Genomic DNA, 20,004 nt, shown 5'->3' on the forward strand with positions numbered 1-20,004 from the left:
ACTGGTTACTTTAAAGACTGCTTTTCTTGTAGGATTGAGGATGGACAAACCTTAAACTAGATTTTTTCCTGACAAGGTGCTAATGAGACCGGACCCTTCATTCCATCCAAAAATAGTTTCTGACTTTCACCTAAATCAGGACATTGTTCTGCCTACTTTAAAAAAAGAAAAAAAGAAAAAAGAATTCCATCTATGCTTCTTGAAGGATCTCTGTATGCTCTGGCTGTACGGACTCACTCCTGTTTTATTTAGAAAGGACTAAGCATCTTCATAAATGCAAACTGCTCTTTGTAGCCTATAAAGGCAGACTTAAAGACCAATCTATCTCTCATTAGCGTTTGTCTAGCTGGCTAGTGGAGTTGATCTTGTTAGTATATAAGATACAGAAGGTAGACCTCCTAGGACTACAAGGAAGTTCTGCAAGGTAGAACTACAAGGTTGACTACAAGTTCAACTAGGGCATATGCCACTTCTGTGGCACATTTATCAGGAATACAGATAGAAGATATTTGTAAAGTGGTCATCTAGACAGCCATTTGTGAAACATTGTGCTGTTGATCTTCGCTCTGCTGCGGAGGTGATTTTTGGGAGGAGTATCCTAAAGAGAGTATTGCAGTATCTTCCTTCTCCCTCTGTCTGGGAAATCTTGCTAAACTCCTGGGTTTATGAATGGTAATGGATCATGAGCCAGATAAACAGGTTACTCACATGGAACTGATGGTCTGGTAGTGATCTGTTGACATTCATAAGCCTGGGGTTGTGTGCCTGCGCAGGACCTCGCGGGTGGATTCTACAAGCTCCTCACGGCACCCGTACTTCGCCTCTCGTGCTCAGGGCAGCTGTTTATTTTGGCAGTTTGGGTTCCATTCCCTCAGTTCCTGAACGACCGCCATGAGAGACAATCATTTCAGAGGTTCTTGTCATAGGTAAGTACAGTCCTTATGTTGTATAGTTTGAAATAATAGATATATAAATAGCTGACTGCTGCAGGGAGGACACAACTGCAACTGATGATCTGGTAGTGATCTGTTGACATTCATAAGACCCTCCCATCCTCCCCATAGCAGTCAGCAAATGATAATGATAATGATAATTTATTATTTTTATTATTTTTATTATTTTTATTATTTTTATTTTATTTTATTTTATTTTATTTTATTTTATACTACACTACACTACACTACACTACACTACACTACACTACACTACACTACACTATACAACACAAGAACTGAACTTAACCTATGACAAGAACCTCTGAAATGATAGTCTCTTGCAGTGATCATCCAGGAACTGAGGGAATGGTGCCCAAACCACCAAAATAAATGGCCCTGCTGAGTGTGAGAGGCACAGCACGGGCGCCATGAGGAGCTCGTAGAATCCACCCACAAGGTCCTGCACAGAACCCCAGGCTTATGAATGTCAACAGATCACTACCAGATGTTTGGTTACAGGTGAGCAACCTATTTATTATTCTCTGCAAGTTTTCCTTAGTTCTCTCTCCTCAAGCATTCTCCTTAAGAAAAGCTCTATCTTACCAATACTGAGCCCTATTGTTATCTCTTTCTCCCTTGTTTTTCAGCTGACTATTTTAGTGAAGGCAATAATGACTCAGAGGACAGTGGGCTACGATTTGATACTTGTCAGTTGTTATGGAAACAGATTAAATGTGAAACAGAGGTGAGTGCTGTCACTTTTAATGGTAACTATGAGACTGGTTTTAAGTCGATCCTGTCTTGGCTGGAGCAGAGAGCGTAGAAAATGTTCCGTAAGGAAATAATAAAAATACTCAGATTTTTGCTTTTGTTTTGAATGTGGGTGGTGAAGCAGCAGCAAGACTTTGAGCTGTCAGCGTTGTAGGGCTGCACAACGTGGACCCTCCTGCAGATTTTGGCCTACAACTCCCATAATCCCTGACAATTGGCCACTGTGGCTGGGGATTATGGGAGTTATATTCCAAAACAACTGGAGAGCCAAAGTTGTGCAGCCCTGATTTACTTCTTCCAGTGGTACAAATGGTTAAGGCTGCAGTCCTAAATGTGAGTACTTGGAAGGAAATCTTACTGCCCTCAGTGGGAATTACTTCTGAGCAAACATGTTTAGGATCAGATTGCAATGCTATGCACTTATTCAGGAGTTGGTCTTACTGAGGTCATTGGGAATTGATTCCAGATCCCATAACAAATAAGTGTGAGCAGGTGAGGCAGTGAGTTGGTCATTTATGTGGGCATACTTGGAGGGCCTGGGAAAGATCTACTCGGTTTAAGCATTTCATAAGTTCTCTTGCATATTTCTGTTTATAATTCCTCCTAATGTCTAGCCTCAATCTGCCTCCTTGCAATATCAACCCACTGGTTTTACTTTTGCCCTCAAGAGCAACAGTCCTTATGTGACAGCCCTTCTGATACTTGAAGACAGCTATGATTTCTCTCCTCAGTCTTCTCTTTTCCAGGTTTGCATGTGCTTTCAAAACACGAATGAAGTCTTTTATCTAAAAAGAGGGTGGCTTTTACAGAAGTGAAAAGGTTTCTGTTCCTTTAAGAGCTGCACAGCTGGGCAAAAATTTAAGACACCCCCCCCCATCACTGCTATTGCAATTTTTAAAGGCAAAATCTATTGCTGATAAAGGCAGTGGGGTGTTCAATCCCTGATTCAATATTTCAGTACAGAATTCTCTGAAGCATGGCATGCCAGTCCAATTTTTAGTCAAAGCAGGCAGAAGTTTATTGATTAGTTTCTCAATACAAAATAGCTATATAATTCTGAACGAAAATATAATACTGGTACTGTATTTTACTTTAGTATCAGCAAGCTTGAATATTCCACACAATTACCAGAACTGTGGGACTGTCTTTGAGTGACCATAGCTTCTGTTCTCTGGATAGCTAATTTGGTGCACTGGGAAACCTGTCATAGCCAGAAGGTGCTCCTTGATCTTCATGATACTGACATCTTCCAAAGATCCTCTAAATAGTGTTCAAACTGTCTAACATGCAAAGCTAAGTCGTAAATTGTCATTCTAGACTATAGTTTTGCATAAATTGTCATTCTAGGTTATAATCTGACTTGAGACTGTTCTGTTCTGAGTCTGTACTGAAACACAATTGCTTTGTATTTCTTGATGGGAGTAGGTTTTTGCCTTAGAGTGTGAACTCCCATCTCAGGTTGTTTTAAGCTCTTGGCTACATGTTGCTCTCACCCCTGGCTGATAGAAGCAAGATAGATTCTGCTTGTATTAATACCTAATATCTGTCTAATAAAATAGATTATAATATTTCAGTGCTTCATGTGCTACTTAAATTCTCTTTTGTGGGGGAAACATTCAGACATATAGGAAATCTGGGCATCAGTGTTTTAATGCTTGTAAGTAGAGATGTGCACAAGACAGTTTTGCGTGGATTGGTTCAAATTCAAACTGACCTCAAACCGGAATGGGTATGTTTGGTTTTCATTTTGCTTGAAACCGCCCCCCCCCCACCCGCGGTTCAGCTCTAATTCGAGCCCAACTCGAACTGGTCCTGAAAGATTCTACATAGGGTATAATGGGGACTCTAATTGGCCCATTATTCCCTATGCAGAGCACCTAGGGGCACAAAACCAGGGTGGATGGTAGGCACCCTTGGTTGCTAACTACCATAGCAAGTCCAAAGTGATCGGACACTCCTGTGATTTTAAATTATTTTTTGAAGATTTTTTTATTTTTTGCATTTCCCCCATAGGGAATAATGGGGATTTGAGACTGCCCCATCTGCCCCCTTGGGGGTGCCTGGGCACCCAAAGGGGGTTTGGGGGCAAGGCAGGTCTGGCCACAACTCCTGGGAGCCCCAAGCTGGTGGGGTTCATGGGTTTTTAACTTTTTTCCCCTTTTATTTTTGTTATCTCTCCAGTGCATTCATACTCCATTAATAAGAAATCCAAACTGTGTGTCCTGACTTAGTGACTTTTGTGTGAACTCGTGGATGCTGTTCTGAATAGAATCCTATGAATGCATTGGAGAGATTGCAAAAATAAAGAAAAAAAATAATTAAAAAGAAACCATGAACCCCACCAGCTTGGGGCTCCTAGGGGGACTTGTGGCACAGACCTGCCTTGCCTCCAAACCCACTTTGGGGTGCCCAGATAGATGGGGCAGCCTCAAATTCCCATTATTGCCTATGGGGGAAATGCAAAATATAAAAACATCTTCAAAAAATCATTAAAAATCGCAGGAGTGTCCATTGCTTTGGGGTTGCTGTGGAAGTTGGCATCCATCGGTGCCTACCACCCACCCAGGCTTTGTGCCCCTAGCAGGCCGCAATCCAACAGACAGTGATGCAACTAACAGACACTAAGCCACAAACCAAAAAATAAGCACAGAGACAGACCTGCTTGTACAACTGCAAAACCAAGAACACCAAACCAAAGACTCCTACAGCCACAACAAACACCTGGCAAGACTCTATAGAATACAGCAGCAAAACCAACCCAGCACGCAAACTGCAAAGAAAGGGCGAGGCAAAAACATTGGACAAAAAGAAATTAAAATAATGCACGTTGAGATTCTTCTCCTCCTCGTTTCTTTGTGCATGCGGTGTATGCCTACAAGGAAAATCTGCCTCAGACTGGCAGGTCCACACATCTTTGCTGGAGGCCACTCAGGCCCCTGACATGTGTTGGCACCCGACCACTGTGCCAACAGTGCATCATTGGTAGTGCAAGTGTGTGTGTGTGTGTGTGTGTGTGCGTGTGTGTGTGTGTGCGTGCTCGAACTTAAGAGGGAAAAGAAAAAGGGGGGCCTACATACACATTGCACAAATACATTATATACAAGTATATATTTTACACACATCATCCATCTGTACGGAACACAGCTATACACAGACACCAACTATCTCTGCACAAACCAGAGTTTCCAAAGCACTATATGCATGTGCAACCACACACACCCTGCACAACACTTCTACACAACAGCAGCTATACAACATCGTGCTGCCTCCCCCCCGCAAGAAAGGTCACCTATGTACACATTCAAAAATCTACGTATTTACAAATTTACACATTTACAAATATACATATTAACAAATCTACACAGTGCCGCACTGGCACAACCGCCTAGTGTTTGTATGTCCACGGCCCCCCGAGTGCTGCTGGCCAGGTGGAATCGGGGGTGTTCAGCATTGGTGTGTGTCCAGTTGTTATGTCACAGCACTAGTGGCATGCTGCGACACAGTACAGCTGAAGAAAGAGGTGGGGAGGGTTGGGATGAGCAGAAGCTGTTGCCGGGCAGGTGACCAACAGCATCGGCCGACCATGGGCCAATCACTCGCTCAATATCCAGCTCGTGCCAGCTCAGCAGGGGGAGGATGACCTTGAGGAACACCAACTGCTCCACCAAGCCAGGGTCCAACCAGGACCGAACGGGTGTTACCACATCACTAGCACATGAAAACACCTGCTTGCTCTGGATGCTGGTTGTGGGGCAGGAGAGGAGGCGCACAGCCAAGGGTGTCCCTCACAGCCATGTGGAGCGTGTGTGCCATGAGTGGATGTTCACACACTCCATCACTGTTTCTACTGCTGCGGTGATGTTGGAGCCATTGTCTGTCACAATGAAGCCCTGGGTGAGGTGTGGCAACCCACCTATCCACTCCTCAGTTTGACGGCAGAGTACGGCTGCCACCTCCTCCTTGATGTGCTTGACATCCAAAGTCTCCACTTGCAAGATGGCCCACCTGAGCCAAAATGCAGTGTGGGATGCATTGGAGCCATAGGCAGCACCAGAGGTGCTGGGCCCCACCACTGAGCAATTAGGGCCACGAAAGCAGTGTGCATTCCACTCACACTGTTCCAGAGATCAGTGGTGAAATGCACACTGGTGCCGGCCGGCGCTGCATGCAGCATGGCTGACACAAGCTCTCTGTACTTCACATACAGGGAGGGAACCACAGTCCAACATGGTTCATGAGGGGATCATGTAGCCGGGCACAAGCATCTGGATAATCCGGTGGAAGCTGGGGTTCTTGGCCACCTGAAACAGTTGGTCCTCAGTGGCCATTATCTCCCCATGAGGTGGGTGAGGAGACGTGGGACCACATGACCAGGACGCTTCCTGCCCGACGCTGACTGTGTCCACCACTTGACTGGCAGCATGCCCTGCTTCAAGGAAGCCTTTGTACGCCCTTGTCAGAGCTAGTCACAGACACACTAGGGGCATTTGTGCTGCCCACGGAGTCAAGGAGATCTGGGTGACGCAGCCACATTGACAGCTCAGATCCCATCAGTGTATACTTGACGTTGGGGTTTTTTATCCCAATGAGCATCACTTTTCACTTGCCAACATTGAACTGCATTTGCCACTTTGTCACCCACTCCCCCAGTTTGGAGAGATCCTTTTGGAGCTCCTCACAATCCATTTTGAATTTTTTGTTTAATTTAGTTAATTTTATTACTTTTAGTGTATCTTGTGTCTATCTTATTGTTGTGAGCCGCCCCGAGCAGTAGTGCACTGGAGGGGTGGGGTATAAATATTTTAAATACATAATAAATAAAGAACTCATTTAGCTTCTCTGCAACCTCCATATCCTCCTTAATAATCCCTTTCACTCCCTTGTTGTCTAATGGTCCAACTGCCTCCCTGGCAGGTTTCCTGACGTATTTAAAGAACTTTTAAAATCTGATGTATTTAAAGAAGTTTTTGTTATTCCCCTTGATGTTTTTAGCTAAATGTTCCTCAATCTCTCCTTTTCGCCTCCCTTATTGTCACCTTGCATTTCTTTTGCTATAGTTTGTGTTCCTTTCTGTTCTCTTCATTTACACAGGCCTTCCAATTTCAGAAGGAAGTCTTCTTCCCCTTTATGGCTTCCTTGACTTTACCTGTTAGCCATGCTGGCATCCTCCTCAACTTAGTGGTACTTCTACTTTTGGGTATACAGTCTATCTGGGCTTTTAGTATTGTGGTTTTGAGCTCCATGCATTCTGGAGTGAAGTAACTCTCCTGATTTTCCCTTTCAGTTTTCTTTTCACCATACTCCTCATTTTGGAGAAGTTTCCTCTTCTGAAATTCAAAGTGTCTGTGTTAGACTTCCTTGCTGATTCTCTGCCCGCATGTATGCTGAATTTGACCTCACTATGGACACTGTTCCTTAAGGGATTGATGACACTGATATCATGCACCAGATCTTGGGTACCACTCAGGATTAAGTCCAAAGTCACCTTCTCTCTGGTTGGTTTCATGACCAACTGTTCTAGGGCACAGTCATTCAGCGTATCTAGAAATTTGACCTCTTTGTCATTACCTGACTGAATTTACCCAGTCTATGTGTGGGTAATTGAAGTCACCCATTATTACTGTCCTGCCTCTCCTTGATGCCTCCCTGATTTCTTTCTGCAACTCCCAGTCACTGTCTGCAATTTGATCCAGAGTGTGATAGCATGTCTCCAGTAGCACATTTCCTTTCAGGCCTTTCCTTTCACCACTCGTGCAATAGGGTCTGTGGAGTTACAGGAAGGATTCTTCCCGCTCACGGATGCTCACTTAGGAATTCAGCCAGTGTGTTTGTATTGTTTTAAACAAGTAGTTCTGCTGAGAACCAATCTATATATTTTCCTATCCCTACAACTGTTCCAAATTAGGTTCAGATCCGTCAGGCAGTTCACAAGTTAGCCCACTTGTGCCTCAAACGTTTACGTATCTGCCATCTTGAATCGGGGTGGATGGCATCATCACAAACTATGCCATTGCGGTGTCCTTATGTGTTCCTACAGCTGTACCCAATTTGGTTCTTACTGGTCCAGGCATTGTGAAGTTGATAGGGGCAGGTGAGACACACACACACACACACACACACTCTCTCTCTCTCTCTCTCTCTCTCTCTCTCTCTCTCTCTCTCTCTATGCCAGGTGACCACATAAGCTTACTTTCCTTAAGGAAAGTAGGCTAAAAATACACTGAAAGATGAATAAGTATCTTCAATTTGATATCTAAGCAAAAGCTCTGTGCCTATTATTTTTAAACAGGAACTACAAGATGACCTGAATAAAAAACTATTTGATAGTTTGATCAGATATTTGAGGCAATCTCACTCGGATTTCAAGGAGAAAAAAACAGAATGGGCTTGTCGGATGAAGTCTAATGAAGTTCCTACTGCAGCTCTTGTTCTAGGTAATGCTTAATCTAGCATTTTAATTTATTGTATATTAAATAATATTAGCTTTAATATTAGAATGTTTACCCAGCATTCTAGTATTTAAAAAAAGGAAACTGTGAAAGCCTAATAACAACTATTGAAGTCAAAAGTCATGATTTTTTTTTTTTAATGCTGAGCATGAAACTAGATGTGATGGTGGGAAACCAATGGGTTGTATACTAACCTTGTGCTCTGGGAACAAAAGCTCCTCCTGTGAATGGAAGAAGCTTTTGTTCATGGAACACGTGGTGGTGGTCATTATTTACATATTACTTTGAGATAACAAGAAACACTGGAAGTCTTATAATAGCTGTTGAAGTCAAAGCCGTTCACTGTACAATAAAAAAAAATCAATAGTTTAAAACTAATTTAAATCACAGAATCATAGCAAATGGAATGCTTTCTAGAAAAGAAATGTTCTGATTTGTCATCTAAAAATGGCCAAGGAGAGGGACAAGTGGATCTTCCTAGGAAAGAGTGTTTCACAAGGAAGGTGCCAGCATCAAGAAAGCCCTGTCTCTAGTGCCTGCCAACAAAATTTCTATCAGTGGTGAGCTCTTGGGCACTTCTGTGGCTGATCCTAAAACCTGTGCAGGTTTGTATAGGAGTAAACATGTTTTAAGGTAACCTGGTCCCAGATTATCAGGAGCGTTAAAAATTAAAACTAGCACTTTGAATCTAGACCACACGCAGATTGATAACTCTGGAGATTGTGTGTATTTTATAACTCTTCCTTACATTGTCCCTTTTATTTTTGGTGCCACCAGTTATCTTAGTTCCGCTCTAGGCATGGGATATAAAGACAGCAAGATAGATTACAACAACAGATCAAAAATCTAATGATCACTTATTAAAAAGAATATCTCATGCATATGATAAAATATTTACTTATTGCAGGATATAACTGAAAATTGGTTTGGTTCAGGCCTAGCTAAATAAATACAGCAACAAAGGAATGTGGTAATAATTCTGAATTAGGTTGCTCCTCTATGTCATATAAATAGCAAATTTCCTTACTCTAAACTCATCCCTTAGTGCTCACAGAACTTAGGTACATCTTGACATGAAGTCTTATGAGGACCATCCGAGCTTCCTCCTACACCAATTTATCTGACATAGAGATTGATTTTACTGTCAGAAAAACAAAATTTATAGAAGCATACAGTCTTTGGGTACATAAGCTGGATAGCTGAGGAAAACATCAGCTTTCTAACCTCTATAAATGCCAGAAAGCACACTTATATCACCCTTCATGTCTTTAAAAAATTATGCTACATATCAGCAGTTGGCAGCCATGGACTAAATCTGCCCCTCTTGAGTTGTACTGTTTATCACCCATCCCATTTCCAAGAGAGATTTAACAGCAAGGCATTGACTTTGGTATGATACCTTGACCCATCACCCTGGTCCTACAGTACCTATTTGATGGCAAGCAAGGTACTCTGTTCCCAACATTGATCCTCATCTTACATGGAGATAGCATAATTTTGGCACCTCTTTCTCCTAGGTGTAAATGTTACGGACCATGACCTAACATTTAAAGGTCTGTCAGAAGTTCTTCAAGATGAAGTTACTCCATTTGTTGTGTCTCTGAGGTCTAAAGAATGCCAAGGTAAATGTTGTAATAACTTGAAAAGGTGTTTTACTATCTGCAGTATTGATGTGAAGTATGTATTGCATATTTTTGGTTACTGGTCATTGACCATAATAAAGATTTTGATTTGATAACTTGAAGAGGCTTTTTCAGTTGATAAGTGGCATCAATAGGGAAATAGACATGGAAGGTGCTATATTCAGGCCTTTCCATTGTTGGTCCTGACAAAGATTGTTTCCAGTAATGTGTATTTAATGGCTGAGCATTTGATTGGACCCATCAATTTTCTGTGAGATTCTTATATCATTTACATTTGAAATAAAGCATGTGTGTATGTGTGTGTGTGTCTTTTTTAAAAAAGGCCTTCCAAGTTGCTGTTTCTTGTACTAGAATATACAGACAGTGTGGAGAAATATTTCTTTAGGAGCAAAAGTATATGAACATTAATTAACTTTGAGACATTCTTGGGAACATAGGAAGCTGCCAAGACAGACCATTGGTCCATCTAGCTCAGAATTGTCTACATAGACTGGCAGCGGCTTCTCCAAGGTTGCAGGCAGGAGTTTCTCTCAGCACTATCTTGGAGATGCCAGGGAAGGAACTTGGAACTTTCTGCATGCAAGCATACAGATGCTCTTCTCAGAGCAACCCCATCCCCTATAGAGAATATCTTACAGTGCTCACACATGTAGTTTCCCGTTTAATTGCAAACCAGGGTGGACCCTGCTTAGAAAAGGGGGACAATTCATGCTTGGTTTCTTCAAAACATATTTATAGTTGGTTTAGTGTGTGTTCATTCCTAGAAATTAACGGTTCTTTTACTTAGTTTGGAATGGAACAGCAGGGCAGTCTGATAGCTGAGTGATCATGCATGTCTTATCCCAAATAGAGCAGCCAGTGGCAGCTAATTCTGTTCATTCAGTCAGGCCAGCAACAATGCTGCTTTGGAAGGACTACTTGAACACAAAGGAGAATATTCTCTGTAAGCAGGGAGGTGGGCATGGGGAAGATGAAGACATGTGAGAGATGAAAGACAATTTGTACGTAGATATATAGATATCAAATATGTACATACCAGTAGCAGCCGATGAGCAGTGCTCCGGGGATGGGGTGGTGAGGGTGGGGAAATACTGCTGTAAACAGTGGCAAAGCTGCTTGTTGCCAACCTTATATCCGTGATGCTCTAAGGGATGTAGGTGCCCGACCTGGCATTCCATGGGCAGGCTGTCCTGCCCCTGCTTCTTCTTCTTATTATTATTTTATTTTATTTTATTTTATTTTATTTTACATTTATATCCCGCTCTTCCTCCAAGGAGCCAAGAGCGGTGTACTACATACTTGAGTTTCTCCTCACAACAACCCTGTGAAGTAGGTTGGGCTGAGAGAGAAGTGACTGGCCCAGAGTCACCCAGCTAGTATCATGGCTGAATGGGGATTTGAACTCGGGTCTCCCCGGTCCTAGTCCAGCACTCTAACCACTGCACCACGTTGGCTTCCACACATGAGCAAAGACCATTTGAAGGGTTAGTATGGCACAAACCTGTACTACACATTCCAGGAGTGGCAGTACCCTTAACAAAACCCTAAGGTTATCCTGACTAGGGCCTGTGCCATTCCATTGTTGCTTCTAGGGGTACATGTAATCTTGTAGCATTATTTAGTGTCTTTTCCCAGCCTCGCTACTTGAGAACTTTAGCTGGAGATACTGCAGACTGATCCTGGGACTTTAACAGGCATGCCATAGATTCTATCATTGAGTGATGGTGTGTTCAATTATGCAAAATAAGCCAATTTTATGCAGACCTGCCTAATTTGAACAATTCCAGCTGAAGAATTTGGCTTTCCTTTGTAGTAGGTTTTGTATTACTTTGGTTCCTGCTGATGGTTTGTTTGTTTAGTTTTGGGGATCCACATGTAAAATTTCACAAATGAACAGGTCCTAAAATTGGATTTTGCCTAGACAAATACAGTTCTCCCCTTTTCTCCTTTAGAATGATGAGCAAAAATTTAGAATTTTCATTATGGTTTATTTGTATTGTGAAGGTATAAAACAGCTGATGCAGAAGCTCATGACTCGACTGATGGGCTGCCATGTAGATGTGGACTCATCCGAAGAGGAGGAACCTTCTGTGATTTCTCCCAATAGGATACGCTGCTCTGTGACATTTCTTACTGATTGGTACAGAAATGTAACCAGGGTAAGCTACAACATTGCTAATGTGCATGCAATAGCAGTCTTCTGTTTTTTATCTACTCTGAAATTTCCCATCTTTCCCCCTTAGCTGAATATCTTTGTTCAGCACGTCATGGATTTCCAGAATGCATTCAGATGTTTTACCTAAGAAGAGAAATGTTTTGCTGGGTAGAGATTCAGAAATTCCTTTAGGGAATTGATTACATCCATATAAGTCTAAGAAGATGGAAGAGCCAATTCACAGAATTATTTTTTTAGCATTCCTTAGACTAAGATATTACAGGAAATTGATTTCTCATGGAGTTTAATAACACACACACACACGTGTGTGTGTGTGTGTGTGTGTGTGTGTGTATAAAGATAACGATAAAACTTAGGCATGTATGTGCATACATATGTGATGACAAATTCTTTTTGAAAGGTCAGATAGTGTTGGAATTTTAATTGGTAGTGCATAAATGTGCTTTGTTTAATTACTTTGGCTGACATCCTGACTAATGAAGCATGCATGCTTTGAGGGACTGTGGGCGCATGGCAGGAGCCCATGTTCAACGTCCCCTTTCCTCTGTTGTGCAAGAACTATTAGACTTTTGAGTGCTGCTCACACTCTTGAAGAGCTTGGCAATATCGGAAACGTGTCAGTGCTTGGAAGTCTAATGGCTCGTGCGCAACAGCACCCGTGCAGGAGGAAAGGGGGAGTTCCGTGAAGTGTTCCCTCACTTCAATAGTCGGGGTGTCGCTCTGTGTTTTGTTTGCACTTGTTGCTGTTCTGCAGCATTTAATAGCTAAAGATAAACTGATTATACGAGTGGAAGATGCAAACAATTGCAAAGGGAGGGAAAGGTATGCAAAAGTATTTTCTCTCTACAGGTAGCCCTCGTTATTTGCGTGGGTTCCATTCCCACCAATTTCAGTGGTTAACGAAACTGTGAATAAAGAAACCTTAGCCCTATGGAGTTAGGTTCCTAATCACAATGAAGTGTGCTGAAAATCACAAGAAAAGCAAGGGGAGCAGAAATAAATACAGTACCTTGCTCTCCAGCAATGCCCTCTAAACTTCCTAATCTTCCCATTTTTGTTCCTTTTTGAGGGTTTGTTTAGTTGTTGTTTTTTAATAAAAGAGCCACAAAATGGCTCAGCACTACAAAATTGTGGCAGGAAATGATGTCAGAAGTCATATCCAGCCACTCAAGAACCGCAGATAGGCAAAGATAACCCTATTTTCGCCCCATTAATAAAGAAACTGGGTCTCTATGACCCAACTGTGGATATGCCAGACCGCAGGTGCCGGGACCATGGGTAATGAGGGCCACCTGTATTTTCCTCTCCTGCACTCCTGCTACAAATCAATAATTGGATAATGAAGACTGGACTCTGAGAATAGCCGCATTCAGATATTATGTCGTATGTGTGCACAGTTGTCTGTACACACATGCATGTTTGGGGGTGAATGACTGTGCATGCAGTCATTTAAACATGAACCTGGGTATAAGCTCTTTAGAGTGCAGATTAGAAATAGGAAGTGTACTGCTGTATATGCATTAAACAATGTGTGAATAACTTTGTCTGTACAGGGTGGTATGTATGTACACACCCTATACACAGATTGTACAAGTGTAGAACTCTGTGTTCAGGAAAGGGGAAATTGCACGAGGGCTCCTGGTCTAGACAGCTGCATGCTGCCTTCTGCTGCTGGGGATATTCCCTGATATAGCAGGAGGTGAGCGTGTATGCATGAACATCCCAGCACCATTTCTGGGAGAGGTGAGGGATTGGTCCCATCCCTCACTGCCATTTTGCAAAAAGATAGGAGACTCATCGGTAGACTCTCCTTCCTAACCTTTGAGGCTCCTGGGATGTCAAAATGTGGACATCTCCCCTTACAGATAAAAAGAGTGATCTTTGATTGCTTCATGAGTCCAAACCATTATCTGTTGCTGCAGTCCATCCTGTTAAGGAAAAATCACTCTACTAACCATAGGAGGCGATGCCTCTATCGTGAGCAAGGTTGAAGTATGCACCTTCAGACCAGACCCTGGAATAATATTTTGGATAGGAAGTTCAAGATTTACTTACATTGTTCTCAACTTATTTTTCAACATAATTTTCAACATGATTTGAAGAAAACTGATATTGGTACTTCCTGCCAAAAAGGAGCATCTCCATCCAGACACTGGGAATCTCCTCCAGTTGTGGTTATTTTCAAGGACATGGAAAGTTTCACTACCAAAGTTCTGCAGGACTTTATAATTATCAGCAGGTAATATTTCTGGGGAGTGGAGTGGCGGCTACTCTGTTCTAGTACATGCTTTGTAGGAAATTAATTGAAAATCTTTAATTCTGTTTGCTTTGTCTTTACTGTTATCACAGTAAGTAGAAATGCAATTAGAACTACTTGGTTTTGCCTGTGAAGATTGTATTATAGGATGGGAGGGTTCAAGGGACAGTAATAGACATGAACAATTCAAGTACAAAAGTAGATGGACAACTTAATCCTATGCATTTTTTGTTTTAGAATCAAGCCACTAAATCCAATAGAATTTGTTCTCCAGTAATTGTGCATATAGAATTGTAGCCAGAAGATTGTTAAAATACATACACATACAGAGTGAAAAAATCCTGGTATCTGTGTACGCTATGGCTTGAGTTAAAGTGGGAGCTTGCTGAGCAGTGATGTAGAGATCAGACAAATAATAACTTATGAGAGAGAAATTGCTCATATATCAACATTTTAAAAATGTTTTAGTTTTGATGCATGACAATCATGTGGTACTTGGATGCTTTAAATCCGTTTGTGAAAGCACAAGTTTTCAAAACAGGTTGTGTTCATGGTCAGCAAACGTCCATAAAGAAATATTTGTTGCCCACTTTAAATGTCCCTTTTACCAGGGTGACAGGTACTATGTGATCCATATGTGAACAACACAAGCACAGAAATTAATTCTGAGCACAGAATTCTGTATCTTGAAAATCTCAGGTTTTGTTGTTAATAATAGCAAGTTTCTAGCTCTTAAGACTATGAAGATAGTTTTCAAAATACGTGGGCAATACTGGGGACATTCTCAGAGGCCAGAGAGTTGTGAGCAGCTTTTTCAGGAATAAGGGGTGGAGTTTCAGTCCCCTGAAAAATATGATTTGGATTGTGATCCATTGACCCTCATAAATATGGGGTTCTGCACCTGCGCAGGACCATCTGGGTGGAGTTAGCTCCTCGTGGTCCCGAGAACCGCCCGCTGCATGTGCCGTGCGTCCGTTGATATTGGCGGTTCAGTGCCATTTCCCTCAGTTTCTTTCCTACTGCCAAAGTGCTTGCATCTTAATAGCTGTTGCTCCTCAGGAAGTGATTTATTCTGTGAGAGAAACATAATAAAATCATTTCATTGACGTTTTGATAAATGACCTGTGACTGCTTTTAAACTATTGGAATTGGTGTATTTGGAATTGGTGCATTGTTCAAAGAATATTTTTGCAGGCTATCCACATAAAGGGGACAGACAACACTCTGGCAGATGCATTGAGCAGATCTCAAGTTCTGCTGCATCCGCACAAATGGTCCATGAATCAAAAATATCTCTTGCCAATTTTCAGAGCTTGGGGCACACCCACAATAGACTTTTTTTTGCCACCAGGGGAAACAAGAAATGCAATCATTAATGCTCCAGGGCAGAGATAGGTCTGGGTGTGAGAGGGGATACATATGCCTAGACACAACGTTACTTTTATATGTTCCCACCTTACCCTTTGTTGAACAGAGTTGTGGCCAATATACTACAGGAAATGGCTTGATTTACTCTGATAACACCATGGTTGCCAAGGCAACCGTGGTTTCCTCCAGTATTCAAACAATCAAAAGGCATATACTGCAGGCTGCTTCAGTACGTGGATCTTCTATCCCAAGAAGACGGGCTTGTGTTTCATCCAAATCTAAGAACAGAGCCACCTAATGGCGCAGCGGGGAAATAACTTGCCTAGAGAGCAAGAGGTTGCTGGTTCAAATTCCCACTAGTATGTTTCCCAGATACATACCAGCAGGAAATGCCTATATCGGGCAGCAGCAATATAGGAAGATGCTGAAAGGCATCATCTCATACTGCGTGGCAGATGGCAATGGTGAACCCCTCCTGTATTCTACCAAAGAAAACCACATGGCTCTGTGGTCACCAGGAATCAACACCGACTCAGTAGTGCAACTTTACTTTACTCTAGCTGCAACATGGTCTTCTGAACAGACAGTCTTAAAACATTATGCGCCATATCTTTGCTCTGCTGCAGAGGCAAACTTTGAGAAAAGTGTTATAAAAAGAATACTACAATAGCTTACTACATCTTCCCCTGATAGGGGAAGCTTGCTAATCTCCCATACTTATGAGGGTCAACAGATCATGATCCAGATAAACAGGTTGCTTACCTGTAACAGATGATTTAGAAGTGATCCGTTGATATGCATAAGACCCTCCCTGCCTCCCCGCAGTAGTAAGTGATATATATGATGCCACTGGTGGAGCCACCATAGTGCGAATGGGTCCGAATAAGATGGGCCGTCGCACTTCAGGGGCCGTGCCTTGTGCCCCAGACGTTGGGTGTGATTTTCTTACAAATGGAGTGTGTGGCCCCATTTGTGAGCAAACCACGCCCCCTGTGTCTGACATCAGACACTGACATGTATGGGGTGTGGCTAGGGGGCCATGGTGACAAGCTGTACCCAGGCCCCCGTTGGCCTCCCTCTGCACCTGTATGAAGTGCTACTTAGCTTTCAACTCACTGTTGGCTGTCACACAATTTGTCGGCTGTCAAGAAACCAAGGGAAATGGCCCCAAATCACCAATATCAACAGAAGTGTGGCACGTGGAAGGGGCGGTTCTCAGCGCCATGAGGAGCTAATGTACTCTACCCGGATGGTCCTGCGTGGGCGCAGGACCTAATACTTATGAATGTCAACAGATCACTTCCAGATCATCTGTTACAGGTAAGCAACCTGTTTTTAGTCCTCCTAACCCTAGCAGAAGCAGGGTTAAGATATGAAAATAAACTAATGGAAATTGTCCATCTTTACATGATTTAAAGAATTCTGCCTTTTCTGATGCAAAATATTAGCAGAGAATACATAACCTTGGTGGTAGTTATTGCTCTCTCAAATGTTTTTAGCCATGATTTTTGCTCAAGATCTGTCTCTATGGGGGGGGGGATTGTTCAGCATTTCCCCAAATAATCTACCTGTTCAAATATATACTGTTCAACTAGTCCAAGCCTATACAACTTATAGCCATCAAAGGTTATAAAGACCTAGCCCACTAGCCATGATATGGTTACCACCCCGCCCCCCAGCACTTGATAAACCTTTTTGTTTCTCTTCTGGAACTGCAAAAAATAAAAATAAGTATGTTGTCTTGCTGCTACCAATGCATTGCTGATGAACTGTGTTCAGTTTGTTAGGTTGTACAGGCATTAGCTTTGGTCAGGAAGATTTGTAAAGGCTACAGTCTATGGGAAGACAGAACAGTAGGTTTTACTTTTTGGATTCTCGAATGAAATTGCATGCTTCCTCATCTCATTAGTATTTTACCACTATGTTCATAAATTCTCTGAGCTTAGAGATCCGATTATAATATTTACATCTGATTCTTGGTTATACACAAGGTAGCTTAATTTGTTTTTCTTTCCTTTTTCCCTCTCCCATGTGTCTTAGTCAATGTATGTGTGAATTTCCACTGGTACTCATTTTTGGAATTGCCACCTCTCCAATGATTATACACAAGTTACTTCCTCACTCAGTTTCCTCTATGTTGTGCATAGAACTCTTCCAGTCTCTTTCCTGCAAAGAGCACTTGGCTAAAGTAATTGACAAGGTAATTGCCTTTATTTATGTAGAAAGAGAAATGTGTCATATTTATTACAGTACAGTAAAAGTCAAAACTGTCTATAGCTATTATTTGTTATAGCCTTTTAAATGACTTTGATATATTCAGAAGATTTCCTAGAGCAGTGGAGTGAAGAGCATTGTGAGGCCACACTACTGAGTTTGAACTGTCAGGGTAAACATCCATTCATTTCAGTGATTGCTGTAGAATCCATAGTTGCTGTAGAATCCAAATTTAGGAAATGGTAAAAATTTGGTGAAGAGTCTATCTGATACAGTGAATGCCTGGCAATATAAAATGCCAGTAAGATAAAATCAATCTCTTTTAAAAGTAGAAGTAAATATTTGTGGTAGATGTTAACTTATCTAATCGTTTGTGCTAATCGTTTACTGTCAGGTCAATCAAATTCGGTGGTAAACCGAAAGGGGTATAGAGGGCCATTTGTTTTATTTTTTAAATGGAAAGGGCCAGGGGCGTAACTATACTAGGGCAAGGGGAGACAGTTGTCTGGGGGCCCACTGCCCAAGTCACATGACTGACTCCCCCAGCCGTGCACCCGCCCGGGCTTCCTTCAGTTGTATTCATCCTCCGAAATTGATGCGAGTGTTAAGACCTGGAGCTACCAGAACAACATGTCTTTCTCTAGTACCATTAAATGACTTGCCTCGTCCTCAGTTTACAAAACCTTTAAAAAAATAATTTAAGATGATGTTCTATTGTAGCACATAGGTGTTATCACTATTCTTTACTTCATGAGCTGAGCTTCAGTGAGGGAGGGGGCATTTTAAAATCTTGTCTCTGGGCCCATTCCAACCTTGCTACGCCCCTGGAAAGGGCGATAGTGTCATAATAATTTGTTCTATTTTGTAAAAAGGCACTTTTTACATTTTTACATTGATTCAGTAGAAATATGAAGAACTGATGGGACATTAAAATGCTTAATTGTGTCTTTATCATACCAGTTTGTATGCAGTCTAAGCCTTTGGGGTGGGGCAAGCTAGATATTTAGGTAATATACTTTCAGATATAATTATTTTGCTTTCTAGAATATACAATAATTTACTCTTGCGATTCCATTTTAGCCTTTTCAGGAGAAGGCTTGTGAGATCACCATGTGTGCCTGCATGTGTATGTGTCTCTAATAACGGTTGTGTTTACAGTCAGATACAAACCAAATTTACAGTACATGGGAAGGGCCTTGCGGGACCCTAATAGGGGTATTTTTATTTTAGTTTACCTTTTTTCAAGATGATGGCCAATGGCCACTCAAGGAATAAGTACCACCCCTTTAGAACTCATGTATTTACAGTCTTGATACAAACCAAAATCATAGTACATTAGAAGGTACCATGCGGGATTCATTACAGTCCTCCATCTTGAAAACAGATGGCTGTCACACACACACAGCACCTCCCCTCAGAATTGTATTGCGGGAAAGAACACATTGAACAAACAAGTCTGATGTCAAGAATGGTGATCAAATACTAACAAATGGATTTCTTTCTAACCCCTCGCTGTAATTTGGATGTTGAAAGAAGCAGAAAATAGCTTCCATTATTTCTAATTAGAACTACTTGTGATACCTTGACATGGTCTTTCAAATGGACTTCATGGAATACTTTCCACATTGATTTGTCCACCATTGAACCCCTACATGTAACTGAGAATCTGGGGGCATGTTCTAGCACACACATGCACAACTTATATAGAGCTCTGGCCAGGCCTCTCGGGCCTCTCAGTTCCCCTCATTTAAATTGAATGTGTGCTCTAGAAATCTCCCTGTACTTCCTTGCACTTGTATATTGTATGCAGGGAGTTAGTGGTGGAATTCAAGGAAGCTTGTTTGCAATTTCTGAGCTTCTTGAGAAGCCTGTGATTAGACTTCTGAGGAATCCCAGGATTCCATGGAAAGTGGTTGGGAAAATGCTGTCCAACTGGATGTTGTATTCTTTTTGTGAAGATTAACATATTATTTCTTTCCTCTCCCTCCTTCAGCTAATTCTGACAAGCCAATTTCCCTTTAAACTTGGCGAGAAAGTTCTACAAGTGCTAATAAACATATTTTTGTATCATGATTTCTCTGTTCAGAACTTCATCAAGGGATTTCAGGTAAGCAGTGGGGATGGCAGTTAACTAACTTTAGAATGTGCAGAGAGGTGCTGCTTGTTCTGACCCACTGCAGATGACATCATA

The 20,004-nt window shown here is 41.9% G+C and overlaps 1 protein-coding gene and 1 long non-coding RNA gene across 4 annotated transcripts in view; one reads left to right on the forward strand and one right to left on the reverse strand.

Moving 5' to 3' along the window:
- The window catches only part of ORC3 (origin recognition complex subunit 3), an 83,562-nt gene that overhangs the window by 19,740 nt on the left and 43,818 nt on the right, over window positions 1–20,004 (forward strand). For 2 of the 3 annotated variants that reach the window (XM_053287291.1, XM_053287292.1), the window contains exons 3-9: window positions 1,583–1,680; window positions 7,996–8,140; window positions 9,673–9,777; window positions 11,803–11,957; window positions 14,077–14,213; window positions 17,640–17,799; window positions 19,807–19,920. In XM_053287291.1, coding sequence (XP_053143266.1) covers window positions 1,583–1,680; window positions 7,996–8,140; window positions 9,673–9,777; window positions 11,803–11,957; window positions 14,077–14,213; window positions 17,640–17,799; window positions 19,807–19,920 — 914 coding nt within the window. The remainder of the gene's footprint in view (window positions 1–1,582; window positions 1,681–7,995; window positions 8,141–9,672; window positions 9,778–11,802; window positions 11,958–14,076; window positions 14,214–17,639; window positions 17,800–19,806; window positions 19,921–20,004) is intronic. The other variant, XM_053287293.1, reaches the window with a different exon arrangement.
- The window catches only part of LOC128341155 (uncharacterized), a 42,639-nt gene that overhangs the window by 3,910 nt on the left and 18,725 nt on the right, over window positions 1–20,004 (reverse strand). Inside the window, exon 2 of the long non-coding RNA XR_008314236.1 lies at window positions 15,133–15,303. This is a non-coding gene — a long non-coding RNA (uncharacterized LOC128341155). The remainder of the gene's footprint in view (window positions 1–15,132; window positions 15,304–20,004) is intronic.

The sequence above is a fragment of the Hemicordylus capensis genome, chromosome 1 (assembly GCF_027244095.1).
Source record: "Hemicordylus capensis ecotype Gifberg chromosome 1, rHemCap1.1.pri, whole genome shotgun sequence".
Lineage (NCBI taxonomy): Eukaryota > Metazoa > Chordata > Lepidosauria > Squamata > Cordylidae > Hemicordylus > Hemicordylus capensis.